We start from the raw sequence: 17,362 nt of genomic DNA, 5'->3' as shown, positions 1-17,362 counted from the left end.
GCTGGCCTTCCAGCTTCTGCTGCTATCAAAGACCATTCTACGCGGTCTGTTGTACCTTCTTAGGCGGCCCATCGAGGCGCGTCCGCTGAACAATTGTGCAAGGCGGCTGCGTGGTCCTCGGGGAACACGTTCATCAGGTTTTATGCCTTTGATACTTCCGCCTCCCAGGATGCTTCCTTTGTACACCGGGTTCTTGCGCCCGCTACGGTGCTTCCCCTCCCATGAGGAACTGCTTTAGGACATCCCCAATGTATTCCCTGTGGAACACAGTGTACCCCGCTGCAGAAAAGGAGATTTATGGTAGACTTACCATGGTTAAATCTCTTTCTGCGAGGTACACTGGGTTCCACAGGGCGCCCACCCTGACGCACTTAGCTTCTATGGGTTTGTATGGCATTAGCCGCTGGTCCCTTCTCCTGTCGTGAGAATGTGGTTCTATGTGACTAACATCTGCATTCTTTTTACCTGCTACTGCATTGGACTGGTTAACGAAACTGAGCTCCAGTGTCTGGAGGTGGGGTTATAGAGGAGGCCATGCAATGCATCCTGGGAACAGTCAAAGCTTTAGCCTGTTGGTGCTTCTAGATCAAGATTCAACTCTACACCCCCTATGTATTCCCTGTGGAACCCAGCGTACCTCGCAGAAAGAAATTTAACCATGTTAAGTCTACCATAAATCTCCTTTTTCACATCTCTCCATGTGGTCACCAGTTATATGCTGATGGCTGCTGGATAAATCTGTACAACAAGCAACATTGGAGCATGTTAAATATTTTTTTTGAATCATAGCCTTTGTTTTATGTTCAATTCACCTTCAAGTTATGCTGGTCAGAGAGGAATAGTCATGAGAAATACTATTTAGAATATTCTGTTTGTGTATATTGCCTAGTTATTTGTGTGTGCAGCCTTTTATGTTTTCCATGTGTACTCATTTTTATTTGTACACATGGTATTTGACATTTCTGAAAGATAGATGCACAGAAAGACAATGTAGAAAACATAATTTCTGGGAGACTAGACAGAAGTATTGTTCTAATGTGTCATTTTACTATACATTTGTTTTTATTTAATTTAACAATACGGTTCTTTATTCTGTTATACTTTGTGGTAAGCAGATCTCTGCAAGTATTATGTTTCTGTAGATGAGTGGTCCAGCATGTTTAAATACCTACTGAGACAGACGTATTTTGCTTTATATTATACAGAGGCAAATTGCAATTAGTCGATCATTTTTAATACATTTCAATGTGTACTAACTTCATGTGAGCCTTTACTTCAGAGACAGATTGAGGAATAAATGCACTGTACTGTGTGGTCTCATAATAATCGCTCTTTGGTCCTACTGTTACATTTGACTTAAGCAGTTGTGATCATCAATCAGCCAAATAATTTATGTTTGCTCATTTTCTGTCATAGGTGGTCATCCCGAGTTGATTGTAGCTGTGCTAAATTTAGCACAGCTACGATCCACTTCCCTGACATGCGGGGGGACGCCCAGCACAGGGCTAGTCCGCCCCGCTTGTCAGTGCCGTCCCCCCCCCCCCCCCCCCCCCAAGCGCGCGCGCAAATACAAAAGCATCGCACAGAGGCAATGCTTTTGTATTTCTGGAGTAACTCCCGGCCACCGCAGCTCCTGTGGCTGGCCGGGAGTTGTTCTTCGCTGGCCGCAGCAGCTGCGTGAGACGCCACGCGGCCCTCCCCCTCAACGGTCCACCCACGCCTGCGTTGGCTGGACCGCGCCCCCTAAACGGCGGCTTAACACCGTTGTTCAGCCCCCTCCCGCCCAACGACCGCCTCTGTCTCAGAGGCGATCGCTAGGCAACGACGACTGTTATGCGCTGGCACACTGCGGCGCATGCGCAGTTCTGACCCGATCGCTGCGACAAACTGCCCCCATAGTGCATGAACATTCATCCCAGGGCTATAACTAGGGGTGGGGGAGTAGTGACGTCTCCCAGGATGCAGGGCACCGTCGCTACTCCATGGTACCTCTATTTGACTTGCAGGGTGGCTGTAACAGCAGCCTGCAGCCATTATTACTGCCAAGAACGCCCAAATTCCATTCCTACCAAGTCCGTACTTCCCGCAGCTTGCTGCCCTGCCCCATTGAAATTAATATTATTGTTCAGAAAATGTTTAGAAAATAGGCAAATATATATCACTTAATTCACTTAATAAATATGTTTTTTTATATAAAATGAGTTGGCGTAAAGAATGACTGTACGTGAATGCATTGGTTCCCATCATATAAGAAGAATGACCATGACATTATTGACTTGGGAGTGGGTATTATATATGAAATAAAAGGATTGGCATCCTACACAATGTCTTCCAAATGGTCCTTTGGTAAATACTGCAGATGAATAATAGAAAAATTGTTTAATTAAGTCTAAACGAGTTGCATTTTAACCACACCCTACCTGGTATGTGAATAGTAACATTACAGTCTTAGCTGCTCACAATGTAGAGTTCCTTGTCAGTGATTTACAGTCACAGAGCAATATAACAGCCCCATGACACTGTGACAGTCAGAGTATTCACCTCTGGGCGGTGACACTTCCGCTGCTGCCCCTCTGTTCAGGCACCAACTCCAGCAACACCAATAACCTTCTATGTTACATGCGACTTTTATTTTTCTTATATATAGAATTTTGATTTGATATGTTGACTTTGAAAAGTACATTTGCTTGAGAGGTTGTTTAATATTGTCTTCTTTGATGGGAGATCACAGTTAAGGTCCATACACACTTAACGATAAAATTAGCGACGTCGCTCATTTTCCCCCTCCTTGAGCGACGTCGCTCATTTTATCGTCAAGTGTGTATGCCGCCAGCGACGACCGATGCGCGGCCCCGCGGGTCGGCAACGATCGTCGCTGTCGGTAGGGCATGCATGAAGGATGTGGACTGTCGTCCACAACCTTCATGCAGAGCTGGCGGGGGCGATATGAGCGGTCATATCGCTCAGTGCGTACAGGCGGCCGCCGACCAGCCGGCCCGGGAGGGGGAAACGTTAGACGATGTCGCTCACAGAGCGACATCGTCTAATGTGTATGGGCCTTTAGATGAACTCTCTAAAGGCCCATACACATTAGACGATGTCGCTCTGTGAGCGACATCGTCTAACGTTTCTCCCTCCCGGGCCGGCCGGTCGGCGGACGCCTGTACACACTGAGCGATATGACAGCTCATATCGCTCAGTGACGTCACGCCCCCGCCAGCCCTGCATGAAGGTCGTGGACGACAGTCCACATCCTTCATGCATGCCCTACCGACAGCGACGATCGTTGCCGACCCGCTGGGACGCGCATCGGTCGTCGCTGGCGGCATACACACTTGACGATAAAATGAGCGGCGTCGCTCATTTTATCGTTAAGTGTGTATGGACCTTAAGTTGGCACTAAAGTTTAGGTCTGTTTCACAATCTATTTATTTTATTTTTCTTTACTTAAATACTAATGTTTCTAGTGTATGGTCAGTAACATTGTTATATAAAGTAATGTAACGGGTGACATGACTGGGAGAGTGGGTCATTCTGTGGAGGGACTAAAAAAACAATAGAGTGCTATAAGCCTCTTTATGGGACCTACTATCAAGGGTGGATTGGGATGGAAAACCAGCCCAGGAAATTTATGGAAGCAGCCCTCATGGGGGTGTGGTCTAATGAGGGGGTGGGGTCTGTTGAGGGGGGTGGGATCCCTCCTCATAGGACCTGATTGTATGCAGGTGCGACCTTCCTTACATCTTTTGCTGCAGTTGTGTCTGAGACCAGGGGTGGATTGGGAACTAAAAGTGGCCCTGCAACATTTGTAGAAGTGGCCTGACATGGGCAGCACAGGAGGGTGGTCTTCTGTTTGCCGGCGGTCGGGCTCCCGGCGCTCAGTATACCGGCGCCGGGAGCCCGACAGCCGGCATACCGACAATTATTTTCCCTCGTGGGGGTCCACGACCCCCATAGAGGGAGAATAAAATAGTGTGGCGCGCGTAGCGCGCCACCGTGCCCGTAGCGTGGCGAGCGCAGCGAGCCCGCAAGGGGCTCATTTGCGCTCGCCAAGCTGTCGGTAAGCCGGCGGTCGGGCTCCCGGCGCCGGGATGCTGGTCGCCGGGAGCCCGACCGCCGGCCAGCCGTAGTGAACCCGCACAGGAAGTATAACATACCGTGCAGTCATGGCATCATCACTGGATTGCAGACACTGTACTGCAGAGATAGAATAACAGAATGAATGGGGACAATGCAGTGTACTGAGGGGGTCACTCCGAGTTGATCGTAGCTGTGCTAAATTTAGCACAGCTACGATCAGGCACTCAGATATGCGTGGGGATGCCCAGCACAGGGCTAGTCTGCCCTGCATGTCAGTGCCCCCGCTCCCCTGCAGAAGTGCAAAAGCACTGCACAGCGGCGATGCTTTTGCATTTCGTGAGTACCTCTTGGCCAGCACAGCTCCTGCGTCTGGCCGGGAGAACCTCTTCGCTGCCCTGGTCGGAGCGGCTGCGTGTGACGTCACGCAGCCACTGCGGCCCGTCCCCCCAACTGTCCGGCCACGCCTTGTAATAAAGAGGTGACTGCACCAGAGGATGATTTTCTGTTTCTCAATTTCTTTTAGTTGTTCCTTCATCTTTGTAGTCAAGCAATAGATAATATTAAATAATTTAAGTGAATAGGATTGTTATTAGGTGTGTTAAAAAGAGTGTTTTGGGATTTATGCTTGGGTGTTGCGTAAGACCGGAGAGAGTCGACTGCTTGAACAGCCAAATCCCATCCAATTTGGTCAGCTGTATGTGGGTCCACATTCTTTGGTGATCCTTTCCATCAGTGCTTGGGCCAAACTACAGGATCAGCTGGTGTCTTGTGTATGACTGGTTTTACTGTGCGTAATATTCCCCACTGCATCTCATGTTCCATTAACAATATAGGTAGTAATAATAATAATGTGATTTAAATAGCACTTTTCTCCCAATAGGGCTCAAAGTGCTTTACATTTAAATTAATATGAAAAAAAAATCACGCTGGGTATAAAATGCCTGTGGTCAGAATACCGACCGCGGCACTCCAATGGTTGGAATCTGGGCAGGGGGGAGGTAAGTATACTTACCTTTACCGCAATGGCCCCATAACCGTAACGCTCCCTACCCGCATCCGAAACCTAACCCTCCCACCCCCACTGCCTAGCACTAACCCTCCCCGGTGGCACCAGAACCTAACCCCCCCTTCCTGCATCCTACCCCCCCCACCACCCTCCCCCCGCAGCCTAACCCTAACACTTCTCCCACAGCCTAAACCTAACCTCACCCATGCCCCTCACAACCCCGCCGTCCCACCCGTGGCTTACCTCTGCGGTGGAAGAGCGTTCGGGGTTCCAGCGGTCAGGATTCCGATGCCAGTAATGTGTATGTTGTCGGTATGCCGGCGCCGGCATTCTGAGATGTGCCAGGATTTCGGCATCAGTATTTTGACTGCCGGGACCTCGACCACCGGAATCCTCAACGGATCCCTTGCATTGTGTTAGTGAAATGCTTGAATTAACAGGTAAGTCTTGAGTCTGTTTATAAGGATTCTAAGCAGGAGGGGTTTAATTAAACTGCTCAAATAAAATGCAGTGCTACCATTTCATTTCATGCGTATAATCAAATCAAAAAGGACAGTTCATATTTTTAAAATCTGTGACAAATTGGTATCTACCACTAGGTCTACCACACTTCGGGTTTTTCACAATTATTTTTTTTTCTTCATTTTTTTAACTTTTTCATACTTCACACGATCCACATGGACTATGATTGCGACGGTAACTTGTGCCGAACGCAGCGGCAACGGAGGGAGGCACCTTGCCCCGAAGCATGGCAAGCGAAGCGACACTCTGCACTAATTGGGGTTCCCGGTCACTGGGGCTAATTCAAACCAGATCTGTGCTGTGCGTAAAGGCCTGAACTGCGCATGCGCCGGTGCTGCAGTGCGCCGGCGCATGGCAGACAGCTGACTGCTGTCTTAGCCCTGCGATCGTCTCTGCCTGATTGACAGGCAGAGGTGGTTGCTGGGCGGGAGGGGGCATTCTGGCGGTGTTTAGCCGCCGTTTAGGGGGCGCGGTCCGGGCAACGAAAGCGTGACCGGGTCATTGTGGGGGTGGGACGTGGCGGCTGCGTGACGTCACACGCAGCCGCTGCAACCCAGGCTGTGATGATGCTGCGGCGATGCTTTTGTACTTGCGTGGGGGGGTTGGCCCTGACATGCGGGTCGGACTAGCCCTGTGCTGGGTGTCCCCCGCATGTCAGGGAGCTGATCGTAGATGTGCTAAATTTGAATTGGCGGGGTTTAGACCCAGAGGTGGACTTTTCAGGGGCTGCAAGAAGTCTATGATATAAGGTAGCCTCTGGAGTTTAACGCTCAGGAAAACCAATTGACCCTGAATTTTATGTGGAATCAATGGGTTAGCGCACGTTAACCCAAGGTTTACCGTTAATGGAAACACAGAGCAGACCACCCAGCGGCTACTTGGAATTCCCCCCTTGTGTTTCGCTGTCTTATACTGTGGTATTGTATGTACATAAATGTATAGCGTGCTGAGGGTTGTAGTTCCAGAAGATCTGTTGAGCTACATGTTGACTTCCACTATGCTTATGCAGCAATTACATCTTTGTATCTTTCTCCTTTCTGCAGGTCCAGAACATGAACAACATTATAACATTCCCACTAGACAGTTTACTGAAAGGAGATCTAAAAGGAGTAAAAGGGGTAGGTGAGCTCATTTGCTGTAACAGCTAGCATTGTGCTAAATGTCCATCTTGTGTAATTATATTTCTCTAACGTCCTAGTGGATGCTAGGGACTCCGTAAGGACCATGGGGAATAGACGGGCTCCGCAGGAGACTGGGCACTCTAAGAAAGAATTAGTACTACTGGTGTGCACTGGCTCCTCCCTCTATGCCCCTCCTCCAGACCTCAGTTAGAATCTGTGCCCGGAAGGAGCTGGGTGCATTTTAGTGAGCTCTCCTGAGCTTGCTATTAAGAAAGTATTTTAGTTAGGTTTTTTTATTTTCAGAGAGCTTCTGCTGGCAACAGACTCTCTGCTACGCGGGACTGAGGGGAGAGAAGCAAACCTACTAACTGCGGCTAGGTTGCGCTTCTTAGGCTACTGGACAGCATTAGCTCCAGAGGGATCGAACACAGGAACTTAACCTTGGTCGTCCGTTCCCGGAGCCGTGCCGCCGTCCCCCTCGCAGAGCCAGAAGACAGAAGCCGGCGGGTTGAAGCAAGAATACGTCAAAATCGGCGGCAGAAGACTCCGGTCTTCATATGAGGTAGCGCACAGCACTGCAGCTGTGCGCCATTGCTCCCACACTAACCCACACACTCCGGTCACTGTAGGGTGCAGGGCGCAGGGGGGGCCGCCCTGGGCAGCAATTGAGTACCTCCTGGCAAAAAGCAGCATATATACAGCTGGGCACTGTAATATGCATGAGCCTCCGCCATTATTTTTACACAAAATCGCGGGACAGAAGCCCGCCGCTGAGGGGGCGGGGCTTCTTCCTCAGCACTCACCAGCGCCATTTTCTCTCCACAGCTCCGCTGAGAGGAAGCTCCCCAGGCTCTCCCCTGCAGACTCACGGTAGAAAGAGATGGGGGGGCACATAAATTTAGCGCATTAATCATATATACAGCAGCTACTGGGTAAACACTAAGTTACTGTGTAATTCCTGGGTTATATAGCGCTGGGGTGTGTGCTGGCATACTCTCTCTCTGTCTCTCCAAAAGGCCTTGTGGGTGTCCTGTCCTCATATAGAGCATCCCCTGTGTGTGTGGTGTGTCGGTACGCTTGTGTCGACATGTTTGACGAGGAGGGCTATGTGGAGGCAGAGCAGGTGCAGATGAATGACGTGTCTCCGCCGACGGCGCCGACACCTGATTGGATGGATATGTGGAAGGTGTTAAATGATAATGTAAACTCCTTGCATAAAAGGTTGGATAAAGCTGAAACCTTGGGACAGTCGGGGTCTCAGCCCATGCCTGATCCTACAGCGCAGAGGCCGCCAGGGTCTCAGAAACGCCCACTATCCCAAATTGTTGACACAGATGTCAACACGGATTCTGACTCCAGTGTCGATGGCGATGATGCAAAATTGCAGCCTAAAATGGCTAAAGCCATCCGCTACATGATTATAGCAATGAAGGATGTATTGCACATATCAGAGGTAAACCCTGTCCCTGACAAGAGGGTTTATATGTTTGGGGAGAAAAAGCAAGAGGTGACTTTTCCCCCTTCACATGAGTTAAATGAGTTATGTGAAAAAGCGTGGGATTCCCCCGATAGGAAAGTGCTGATTTCCAAAAGGTTACTTATGGCGTACCCTTTCCCGCCAACGGACAGGATGCGCTGGGAATCCTCCCCTAGGGTAGACAAAGCTCTGACACGCTTATCTAAGAAGGTGGCCCTGCCGTCACAGGATACGGCCTCCCTAAAGGATCCTGCGGATAGGAAGCAGGAAAGTATCCTGAAGTCTGTTTATACACATTCAGGTACTCTACTGAGGCCGGCAATTGCGTCGGCCTGGATGTGTAATGCTGTAGCAGCATGGACAGATAATCTGTCTGAGGAACTGGATACCTTGGACAAGGATACTATTTTACTGACCCTGGGGCATATAAAAGACGCTGTCCTATATATGAGGGATGCCCAGAGGGACATTTGCCTACTGGGCTCTAGAATAAATGCAATGTCAATTTCGGCCAGAAGGGTCCTGTGGACTCGGCAATGGACAGGTGATGCCGACTCCAAAAAGCACATGGAGGTTTTACCTTACAAGGGTGAGGAATTGTTTGGGGACGGTCTCTCGGACCTAGTTTCCACAGCTACAGCTGGGAAGTCAAATTTTTTGCGATATATTCCCTCACAGCCTAAGAAAGCACCGTCCTAAGAAAGCACCGTATTACCAAATGCAGTCCTTTCGATCACAAAAAAGCAAGAAAGTCAGAGGTGCATCCTTTCTTGCCAGAGGCAGGGGTAGAGGAAAGAAGCTGCACCACAGCTAGTTCCCAGGAACAGAAGTCCTCCCCGGCTTCCACTAAATCCACCGCATGACGCTCGGGCTCCACAGGTGGAGCCAGGAGCGGTGGGGGCGCGTCTCCAAAATTTCAGCCACCAGTGGGTTCGCTCACAGGTGGATCCCTGGGCTATACAGATTGTGTCTCAGGGATACAAGCTGGCATTCGAAGTGATGCCCCCTCACCGTTACCTCAAATCTGCCCTGCCAGCTTCCCCCATGGAAAGGGAGGTAGTGTTAGCGGCAATTCACAAGTTATATCTCCAGCAGGTGGTGGTAAAGGTTCCCCTCCTTCAACAGGGAAGGAGATACTATTCCACAATGTTTGTGGTACCGAAACCGGACGGTTCGGTCAGACCCATATTGAATTTAAAGTCCCTGAACATTTATCTGAAAAGATTCAAGTTCAAAATGGAATCGCTCAGAGCGGTCATTGCAAGCCTGGAAGAGGGGGATTTTATGGTGTCTCTCTCTGGACATCAAGGATGCTTACTTGCATGTCCCCATTTATCCACCTCATCAGGAGTACCTCAGATTTGTGGTACAGGACTGTCATTACCAATTCCAGACGTTGCCGTTTGGGCTCTCCACGGCACCGAGAATATTTACCAAGGTAATGGCGGAAATGATGGTGCTCCTGAGAAAGCAAGGAGTCACAATTATCCCATACTTGGACGATCTCCTCATAAAGGCGAGGTCCAGAGAGCAGTTGCTGATCAGCGTAGCACACTCTCAGGAAGTGTTGCAACAGCACGGCTGGATTCTGAATATCCCAAAGTCGCAGCTGATTCCTACGACGCGTCTGCCCTTTCTGGGCATGATTCTGGACACAGACCAGAAGAAGGTGTTTCTCCCAGCGGAGAAGGCTCAGGAGCTCGTGACTCTAGTCAGAGACCTCTTAAAACCGAAACAGGTGTCGGTGCATCACTGCACGCGAGTCCTGGGAAAGCTGGTGGCATCATACGAAGCCATTCCCTTCGGCAGGTTCCATGCTAGGATCTTTCAGTGGGATCTGTTGGACAAGTGGTCCGGATCGCATCTTCAGATGCATCGGCTGATCACCCTGTCCCCCAGGGCCAGGGTGTCTCTACTGTGGTGGCTGCAGAGTGCTCACCTTCTCGAAGGCCGCAGGTTCGGCATACAGGACTGGGTCCTGGTGACCACGGATGCGAGCCTCCGAGGATGGGGGGCAGTCACTCAGGGAAGAAACTTCCAAGGGTTGTGGTCAAGTCAGGAGGCTTGTCTGCACATAAATATCCTGGAACTAAGGGCCATATACAACGCCCTGAGTCAAGCGGAGCCTCTGCTTCGCAACCAACCGGTGCTGATTCAGTCAGACAACATCACCGCAGTGGCTCATGTAAACCGCCAGGGCAGCACAAGAAGCAGAGTGGCGATGGCGGAAGCCACCAGGATTCTTCGTTGGGCGGAGAATCACGTGCAAGCACTGTCAGCAGTGTTCATTCCGGGAGTGGACAACTGGGAAGCAGACTTCCTCAGCAGGCACGACCTCCACCCGGGAGAGTGGGGACTTCATCAAGAAGTCTTCACGCAGATTACAAATCGATGGGAACTGCCACAGGTGGACATGATGGCATCCCGCCTCAACAAAAAGCTAAAAAGGACTCTACACTCTCAGATAGCGGATAAAAACGGCCGGTATCTTATACTGAGCGGCCTTTTAAATGAAAAACCGGTAACTCTGGTCTCTGCATATGCCCCGAACTCACACCAAGTTGCCTTTATCCGAAAGTTATGTGTAACTATCCATAAGATTCGTAAGGGCTCCCTTTTGCTCATGGGGGATTTTAATTTAGTCCTTGACCCTAAGCTGGACAGGTCTCCCAGGACCTCCCCCGCCACTTCAGCCCCCCCCAACGCCCCTTCCTTAGCCTTTCGTAACCTCTTGGCTGAATTTGATCTTTATGACATTTGGCGAGGGCAAAACCCCACAGGACGGGAGTACACTTATTATTCCCCTGTCCACAACTCTTACTCCCGTATTGATTTTATATTTTCGGACAAATGGACTCTCCAGTTCGCCAGATCTTTAGATATTCTCCCTATAACTTGGTCAGACCACGCTCCGCTGATTCTTAAATGGAGTCTAGCCAGCCAACACTGCCCCCCCCGTCCTTGGAGACTCTCTCCCCATTTGTTGTCCAACCCAGTTTCAAAAAAAATCATAGCTGATAGTATATCATCCTATTTGGAGCTTAATTCTCCTTCAGACACGTCCACCCTGAACTTCTGGTGCGCACTTAAAGCTGTCATCCGGGGAGCGGCGATTCAGGCGGGAGCACAGCTCAAGAAACTTAATTTACAACGCCAGACCGATTTGGAACTCAAACTAAAGGACTTAGAGGACGAAAACCAATCTAGACCTACGAAATCTTTACAGAAGCAGTTAGTAGATATTAGGTCCCAACTTCAGACAATGCTAATGGCGCGCACCCAGGCTTCACTAAATAGGATACGTCAGAAGTTTTATCTAGCGGGGAACAGGCCGGGGAAAATGCTTGCCCGGAAGCTTAGGGCTCAGCAAGCTAGGAATAGAATCAAGCTCATTATATCCCCCACAGGCACCAAAATTTCTAACCCAAGGGAGATAGCGAATCAGTTTGCTAACTTCTACTCCCATCTCTATAACCTATCGGCAGATCCTGACACCCCACAACCTACCCCTTCCTCTATCAACTCCTTCTTAGCGGATTTAACCCTCCCAAAAATTTCAGATGATCAATTAGCATTACTGAATGCCCCATGGTCCTTATCAGAAACCCTCCAAGTGATCAAGTCCCTCCCTCAGGGTAAGGCACCCGGCCCAGATGGCTTTATCAATGACTTTTATGTTTCGTTCCAGGACCTTCTAGCTCCCTATTTAGTGGCGGTTTACACTGATATTACCTCGCAGGGCACCCTCCCTCAGGAGATGCTCGAGGCACGTATTGTCACGATCCCTAAACCGGGCAAAGATGTGACCTCTTGCCAAAATTATCGTCCCATTGCGTTACTGAATGGGGATATTAAAATATACGCTAAATTAATAGCCTCTCGGCTGAACACCCTCCTTCCCTCCCTGATATATCCGGACCAAGTTGGTTTTATCCCGGGAAGACAGGCGTCCGATAATACACGCCGGGTCTTTAATCTTCTTGATTCCCTAAACTCCGAGCAAGGTCTCCTTCTGCTATCTTTGGATGCAGAGAAGGCCTTTGATCGTTTAAACTGGTCTTATATGCGAGAAGTCCTAGCCAAATTCGGCCTGCGCGATCGCATTCTCTCCTCGATACTAGCCCTGTATAGCTCCCCGACGGCCCGGGTATTCAGTAATGGTTTTTTATCCCACCCTTTTCCAATCTACAATGGCACCCGCCAAGGCTGCCCCCTCTCCCCTCTCATATTCGTGCTAGCCATTGAACCACTGGCAGCTAGACTACGAGCAGACCCACAGTTCCCTGGACTGCGATTAGGCACCACATCACATAAACTATGTCTGTTCGCAGACGATGTTCTCCTATTCGTAACAGACCCAGCCACAACTATACCCCATCTGCATACTGTTTTGGATAGCTACTCTGCAGCATCGTATTATAAACTAAATGCCTCTAAGACGGATGCTCTGCCCATTAACCTCTCTAACTCCTTGCCCCTATTACGCACTAAGTATCCGTATAACTGGAAAACATCCTCGATACGATACCTGGGTATTCTGATTCCCCCATCTACCTCCTCTGTATTTGATGTCAATCTCCCTCCTCTGCTGTCCTCCCTCCAGATGTTCACCAAATCATGGCTCAACTATGAAGTTTCTTGGTTGGGCCGTCTGGCCGCCTTTAAAATGTCGCTGCTCCCTAAGTTAATGTTTTTGTTCCGAACTATCCCTTTTATCTTCCCTAAAAAGTACCTAGATAAGGCCACTACAATCCTCACTAACTATATATGGTCTTCTCGCCCGCCTAAACTTGCTCGCGCAAGGATGTCTCTACCAAGGAGAGCCGGTGGCCTAGATATGCCCAATTTATCACTGTACCAAGAGGCCTCCCTTCTTGCCCAGATTAAAGAATTTTACAAAGATGTATGTCCGGAGTGGACGTGTCTGGAGGAGGTAGCCTGCCCCCGTTTTCCCTTGAAGGATCTTTTTTGGATCCCTAGGCCCCTACGCCCACAGTGCTTAAATATCCTCCCCTCTACCCGTGCCACACTCCAGATTTGGGACAAACTGACTGCGGTCATATCCCCTTCCTATCATAATCTCTCTCTGATTTCACTACGAACGGTAGCCGCTCTAGTCCCTAATCTTGGCCTGGCGGGCTGGAGGTCCAGAGGGATAGAGGTCCTGGGGGACTTGTTTAATGGGTCCGTATTCGCCTCCTTTGCTGATATCCAGAGACGCTTCTCTCTACCAGACACTGAGAGGCTTCGATATTATCAAATACAGCACTGGTGGACTAGCCTCCACCTCTCCCCCTCCCTACCATCACATGATATCCTGCAAGTCACAGGCCGATTTTCTAACGCTACTTCCAGAGGGGAGATTTCCTTCTGGTATAAAACATTACTCTCACTACTCCCTGTTTCTAAATCTAGAGCCCAAGTCAGGTGGGAGGCGGATGTGGGATGTGTTCTCCAAGATTCTCAGTGGCAACACATTTTTAGGTCATCCTTCACTATGTCTAAATGCCTGAATCACTCCGAAATGCACGTTAAGCTACTCCATAGACTGTACCTCACACCGGAAAGGCTACATACGATCTGGCCGGCATGTTCGAAGTTTTGTTGGCGCCTATGCGGAGAGGTTGGCCACCTCTTCCATATTTTTTGGTCTTGCCCCCATATCCAAGGGTACTGGACAGAGATATTCGGCCTTATCAACAAAGTCCTGAACCTCGACCTCTCCCCCTCCCCGCTTATAGCTCTATTGAATATATACCCGCGAAACATGGGGGTACATCTACACTATGTCCTAGGCCACATCTGCCTCGCCGCACGTGCGGCTTTAGCCCAAAACTGGAAACAACCCACACCGCCCCCAGTGATGAAGGTAATACACAAAATACAGCTGCATTTCTTGATGGAGACTGAACACATCCCATACTCCTTCACTGCTAAATCTCCATTTGTGCGCTGGATGCCTTGGCATCTATTTACCACGGAGGGTGAGGGCGCTGCATTGATACTACCTCCCCGAACCCCTGTACAATCACCCCCCAGCACATCGGCTGATGTGGCCCCATCCCCCCCCCCCCTAAAACAGCAAGGACCCACTATTTTTATTTGTATTTGTATTTGTGTTATATTTACAATGTATTGGTGTGATCGATTTTGAATTGTCTGCATATGTCTGTTAAAGCGTTTTCTCATATGCGTATGTACCTACTTCCCCCCTCCCTTCCTTTTTCCTTTTTGTACCCCCTGTTTGCAATGCAAAAAATTTCAATAAAAAACTATTGATGGAAAAAAAAAAAAAAAAAAAGCTAAAAAGGTATTGCGTCAGGTCAAGGGACCCTCAGGCGATAGCTGTGGACGCACTAGTGACACCGTGGGTGTTCCAGTCGGTCTATGTATTTCCTCCTCTTCCTCTCATACCCAAGGTGCTGAGAATCGTAAGAAAAAGAGGAGTGAGAACAATACTCATTGTTCCGGATTGGCCAAGAAGGACTTGGTACCCGGAACTGCAAGAAATGCTCACAGAGGACCCATGGCCTCTGCCTCTCAGACAGGACCTGTTGCAACAGGGGCCCTGTCTGTTCCAAGACTTACCGCGGCTGCATTTGACGGCATGGTGGTTGAACGCCGGATCCTAGCGGAGAAAGGCATTCCGGATGAAGTTATTCCTACGCTGATAAAGGCTAGGAAGGACGTGACAGCAAAACATTATCACCGTATATGGCGAAAATATGTTGCTTGGTGTGAGGACAGGAAGGCCCCTACAGAGGAATTCCAGCTGGGCCGGTTCCTGCACTTCCTACAGTCAGGAGTGACTATGGGCTTAAAATTAGGGTCCATAAAGGTCCAGATTTCGGCCATATCCATTTTCTTTCAAAAGGAACTGGCTTCGCTTCCTGAAGTTCAGACGTTTGTAAAGGGAGTGCTGCATATTTTATTATTATTATTATTATTATTATTATTATTATCCTTTATTTATATGGCGCCACAAGGGTTCCGCAGCGCCCAATTACAGAGTACATATGCACATAATCAAAACAGGAAAACAGTGACTTACAGTTGAAGACAATATAGGACAAGTACAGGGCAACTAAGCATAACTACACCAGTAAACATAGAGATAAGTTCCAGGTGGCCAAAAAACCTGCGGGATCTGGGCAGTTGAGGATTGTTAAAGTAAGAAACGTATAAGCACATGAGGGAAGAGGGCCCTACTCGTGAGAGCTTACATTCTAATATTCAGCCCCCTTTTGTGCCACCAGTGGCACCTTGGGATCTTAACGTGGTGTTGAGTTTCCTGAAATCTCACTGGTTTGAGCCACTTAAGACCGTGGAGCTAAAGTATCTCACGTGGAAAGTGGTCATGCTATTGGCCTTAGCTTCGGCTAGGCGTGTGTCAGAATTGGCGGCTTTGTCATGTAAAAGCCCCTATCTGGTTTTCCATATGGACAGTGCAGAATTATGGACTCGTCCGCAATTTCTGCCGAAGGTGGTGTCATCTTTTCATTTGAACCAACCTATTGTGGTGCCTGCGGCTACTCGTGACTTGGAGGACTCCAAGTTGCTTGATGTAGTCAGGGCTTTGAAGATTTATGTAGCCAGGACGGCGGGAGTCAGGAAAACTGACTCGCTGTTTATCCTGTATGCATCCAACAAGCTGGGTGCTCCTGCTTCAAAGCAGACTATTGCTCGCTGGTTCTGTAACACGATTCAGCAGGCTCATTCTGCGGCTGGTTTGCCGCATCCAAAATCAGTGAAAGCCCATTCCACAAGGAAAGTGGGCTCTTCTTGGGCGGCTGCCCGAGGGGTCTCGGCATTACAACTTTGCCGAGCAGCTACTTGGTCGGGTTCAAACACCTTTGCAAAGTTCTATAAGTTTGATACCCTGGCTGAGGAGGACCTTGTGTTTGCCCATTCGGTGCTGCAGAGTCATCCACACTCTCCCGCCCGTTTGGGAGCTTTGGTATAATCCCCATGGTCCTTACGGAGTCCCCAGCATCCACTAGGACGTTAGAGAAAATAAGATTTTACTCACCGGTAAATCTATTTCTCGTAGTCCGTAGTGGATGCTGGGCGCCCGTCCCAAGTGCGGACTTCTTCTGCAATACTTGTATATAGTTATTGCTTAACTAAGGGTTATGTTATGTTTGCATCAGGTTGTCTGATGCTCTGTTATTGTTCATACTGTTAACTGGGTAAGTTATCACAAGTTATACGGTGTGATTGGTGTGGCTGGTATGAGTCTTACCCTGGATTCCAAAATCCTTTCCTTGTAATGTCAGCTCTTCCGGGCACAGTTTCCTTAACTGAGGTCTGGAGGAGGGGCATAGAGGGAGGAGCCAGTGCACACCAGTAGTACTAATTCTTTCTTAGAGTGCCCAGTCTCCTGCGGAGCCCGTCTATTCCCCATGGTCCTTACGGAGTCCCCAGCATCCACTACGGACTACGAGAAATAGATTTACCGGTGAGTAAAATCTTATTATTATTACTATTTATTATTATTATTATTATTATTATTATTATTATAACCTACCTAGAAAGAATAGATATGACATGCCTTATTGTGGAACATGTTTGTAGCACATGAGAGTGACTCCACTGTGTGATAGATGCCCGGGTTACTGCCTGTTAGAGATCTGCAAGTGATATATGCTGGGTATTGGGGTAATATGGATTATTGTGCAGACTAATTTACACTTATACATGTTACTAAATATTTATTGTGAAATACATTTAGAATAAACCCTACATGCAAAGTGTGTACATTTCACTTTTAAGAGACACTAGTTACAAATTATTTGTATTTGATCCAATATAAAAGCCATATTACAGTGTGTATATATAAAACACAAGAACTGAACTTGTGGCATTTGTGAGGCTCATATTTCATGTCATTACAGTAGTAGCAAATTTAATTTGAGTAATGAGCTGTGGTAATTGAAAGTAGTAACACGCCAAATCCACATTTTAGGATTTCATTAAATCTTTTTACAGAAGATTCTGCTAAATACTCCAAGCAAACAAAGTTAAATCCCAATTAAAACCCATGACATTTCTTTATAATGCGTCTATATTTGACGTGAGCATGAATATGATTGCAGCTGCCGTTCCAGTTGTGTATTCTGCAAACTTGGTGGCAGCTAATGAGTTAGTTTATTTACA

At 48.5% G+C, this 17,362-nt stretch overlaps 1 protein-coding gene across 3 annotated transcripts in view; it reads left to right on the top strand.

The window, feature by feature from the left end:
- ASAP2 (ArfGAP with SH3 domain, ankyrin repeat and PH domain 2) overlaps positions 1-17,362 on the top strand; it is a 318,205-nt gene that overhangs the window by 167,893 nt on the left and 132,950 nt on the right. For all 3 annotated transcript variants that reach the window (XM_063915446.1, XM_063915445.1, XM_063915447.1), the window contains one exon: positions 6,652-6,726. In XM_063915446.1, coding sequence (XP_063771516.1) covers positions 6,652-6,726 — 75 coding nt within the window. The remainder of the gene's footprint in view (positions 1-6,651; positions 6,727-17,362) is intronic.

This window comes from Pseudophryne corroboree, chromosome 4 (genome assembly GCF_028390025.1).
Source record: "Pseudophryne corroboree isolate aPseCor3 chromosome 4, aPseCor3.hap2, whole genome shotgun sequence".
In the NCBI taxonomy this organism is placed as follows: domain Eukaryota; kingdom Metazoa; phylum Chordata; class Amphibia; order Anura; family Myobatrachidae; genus Pseudophryne; species Pseudophryne corroboree.
This window is presented reverse-complemented; position numbering and strand designations above follow the sequence as displayed.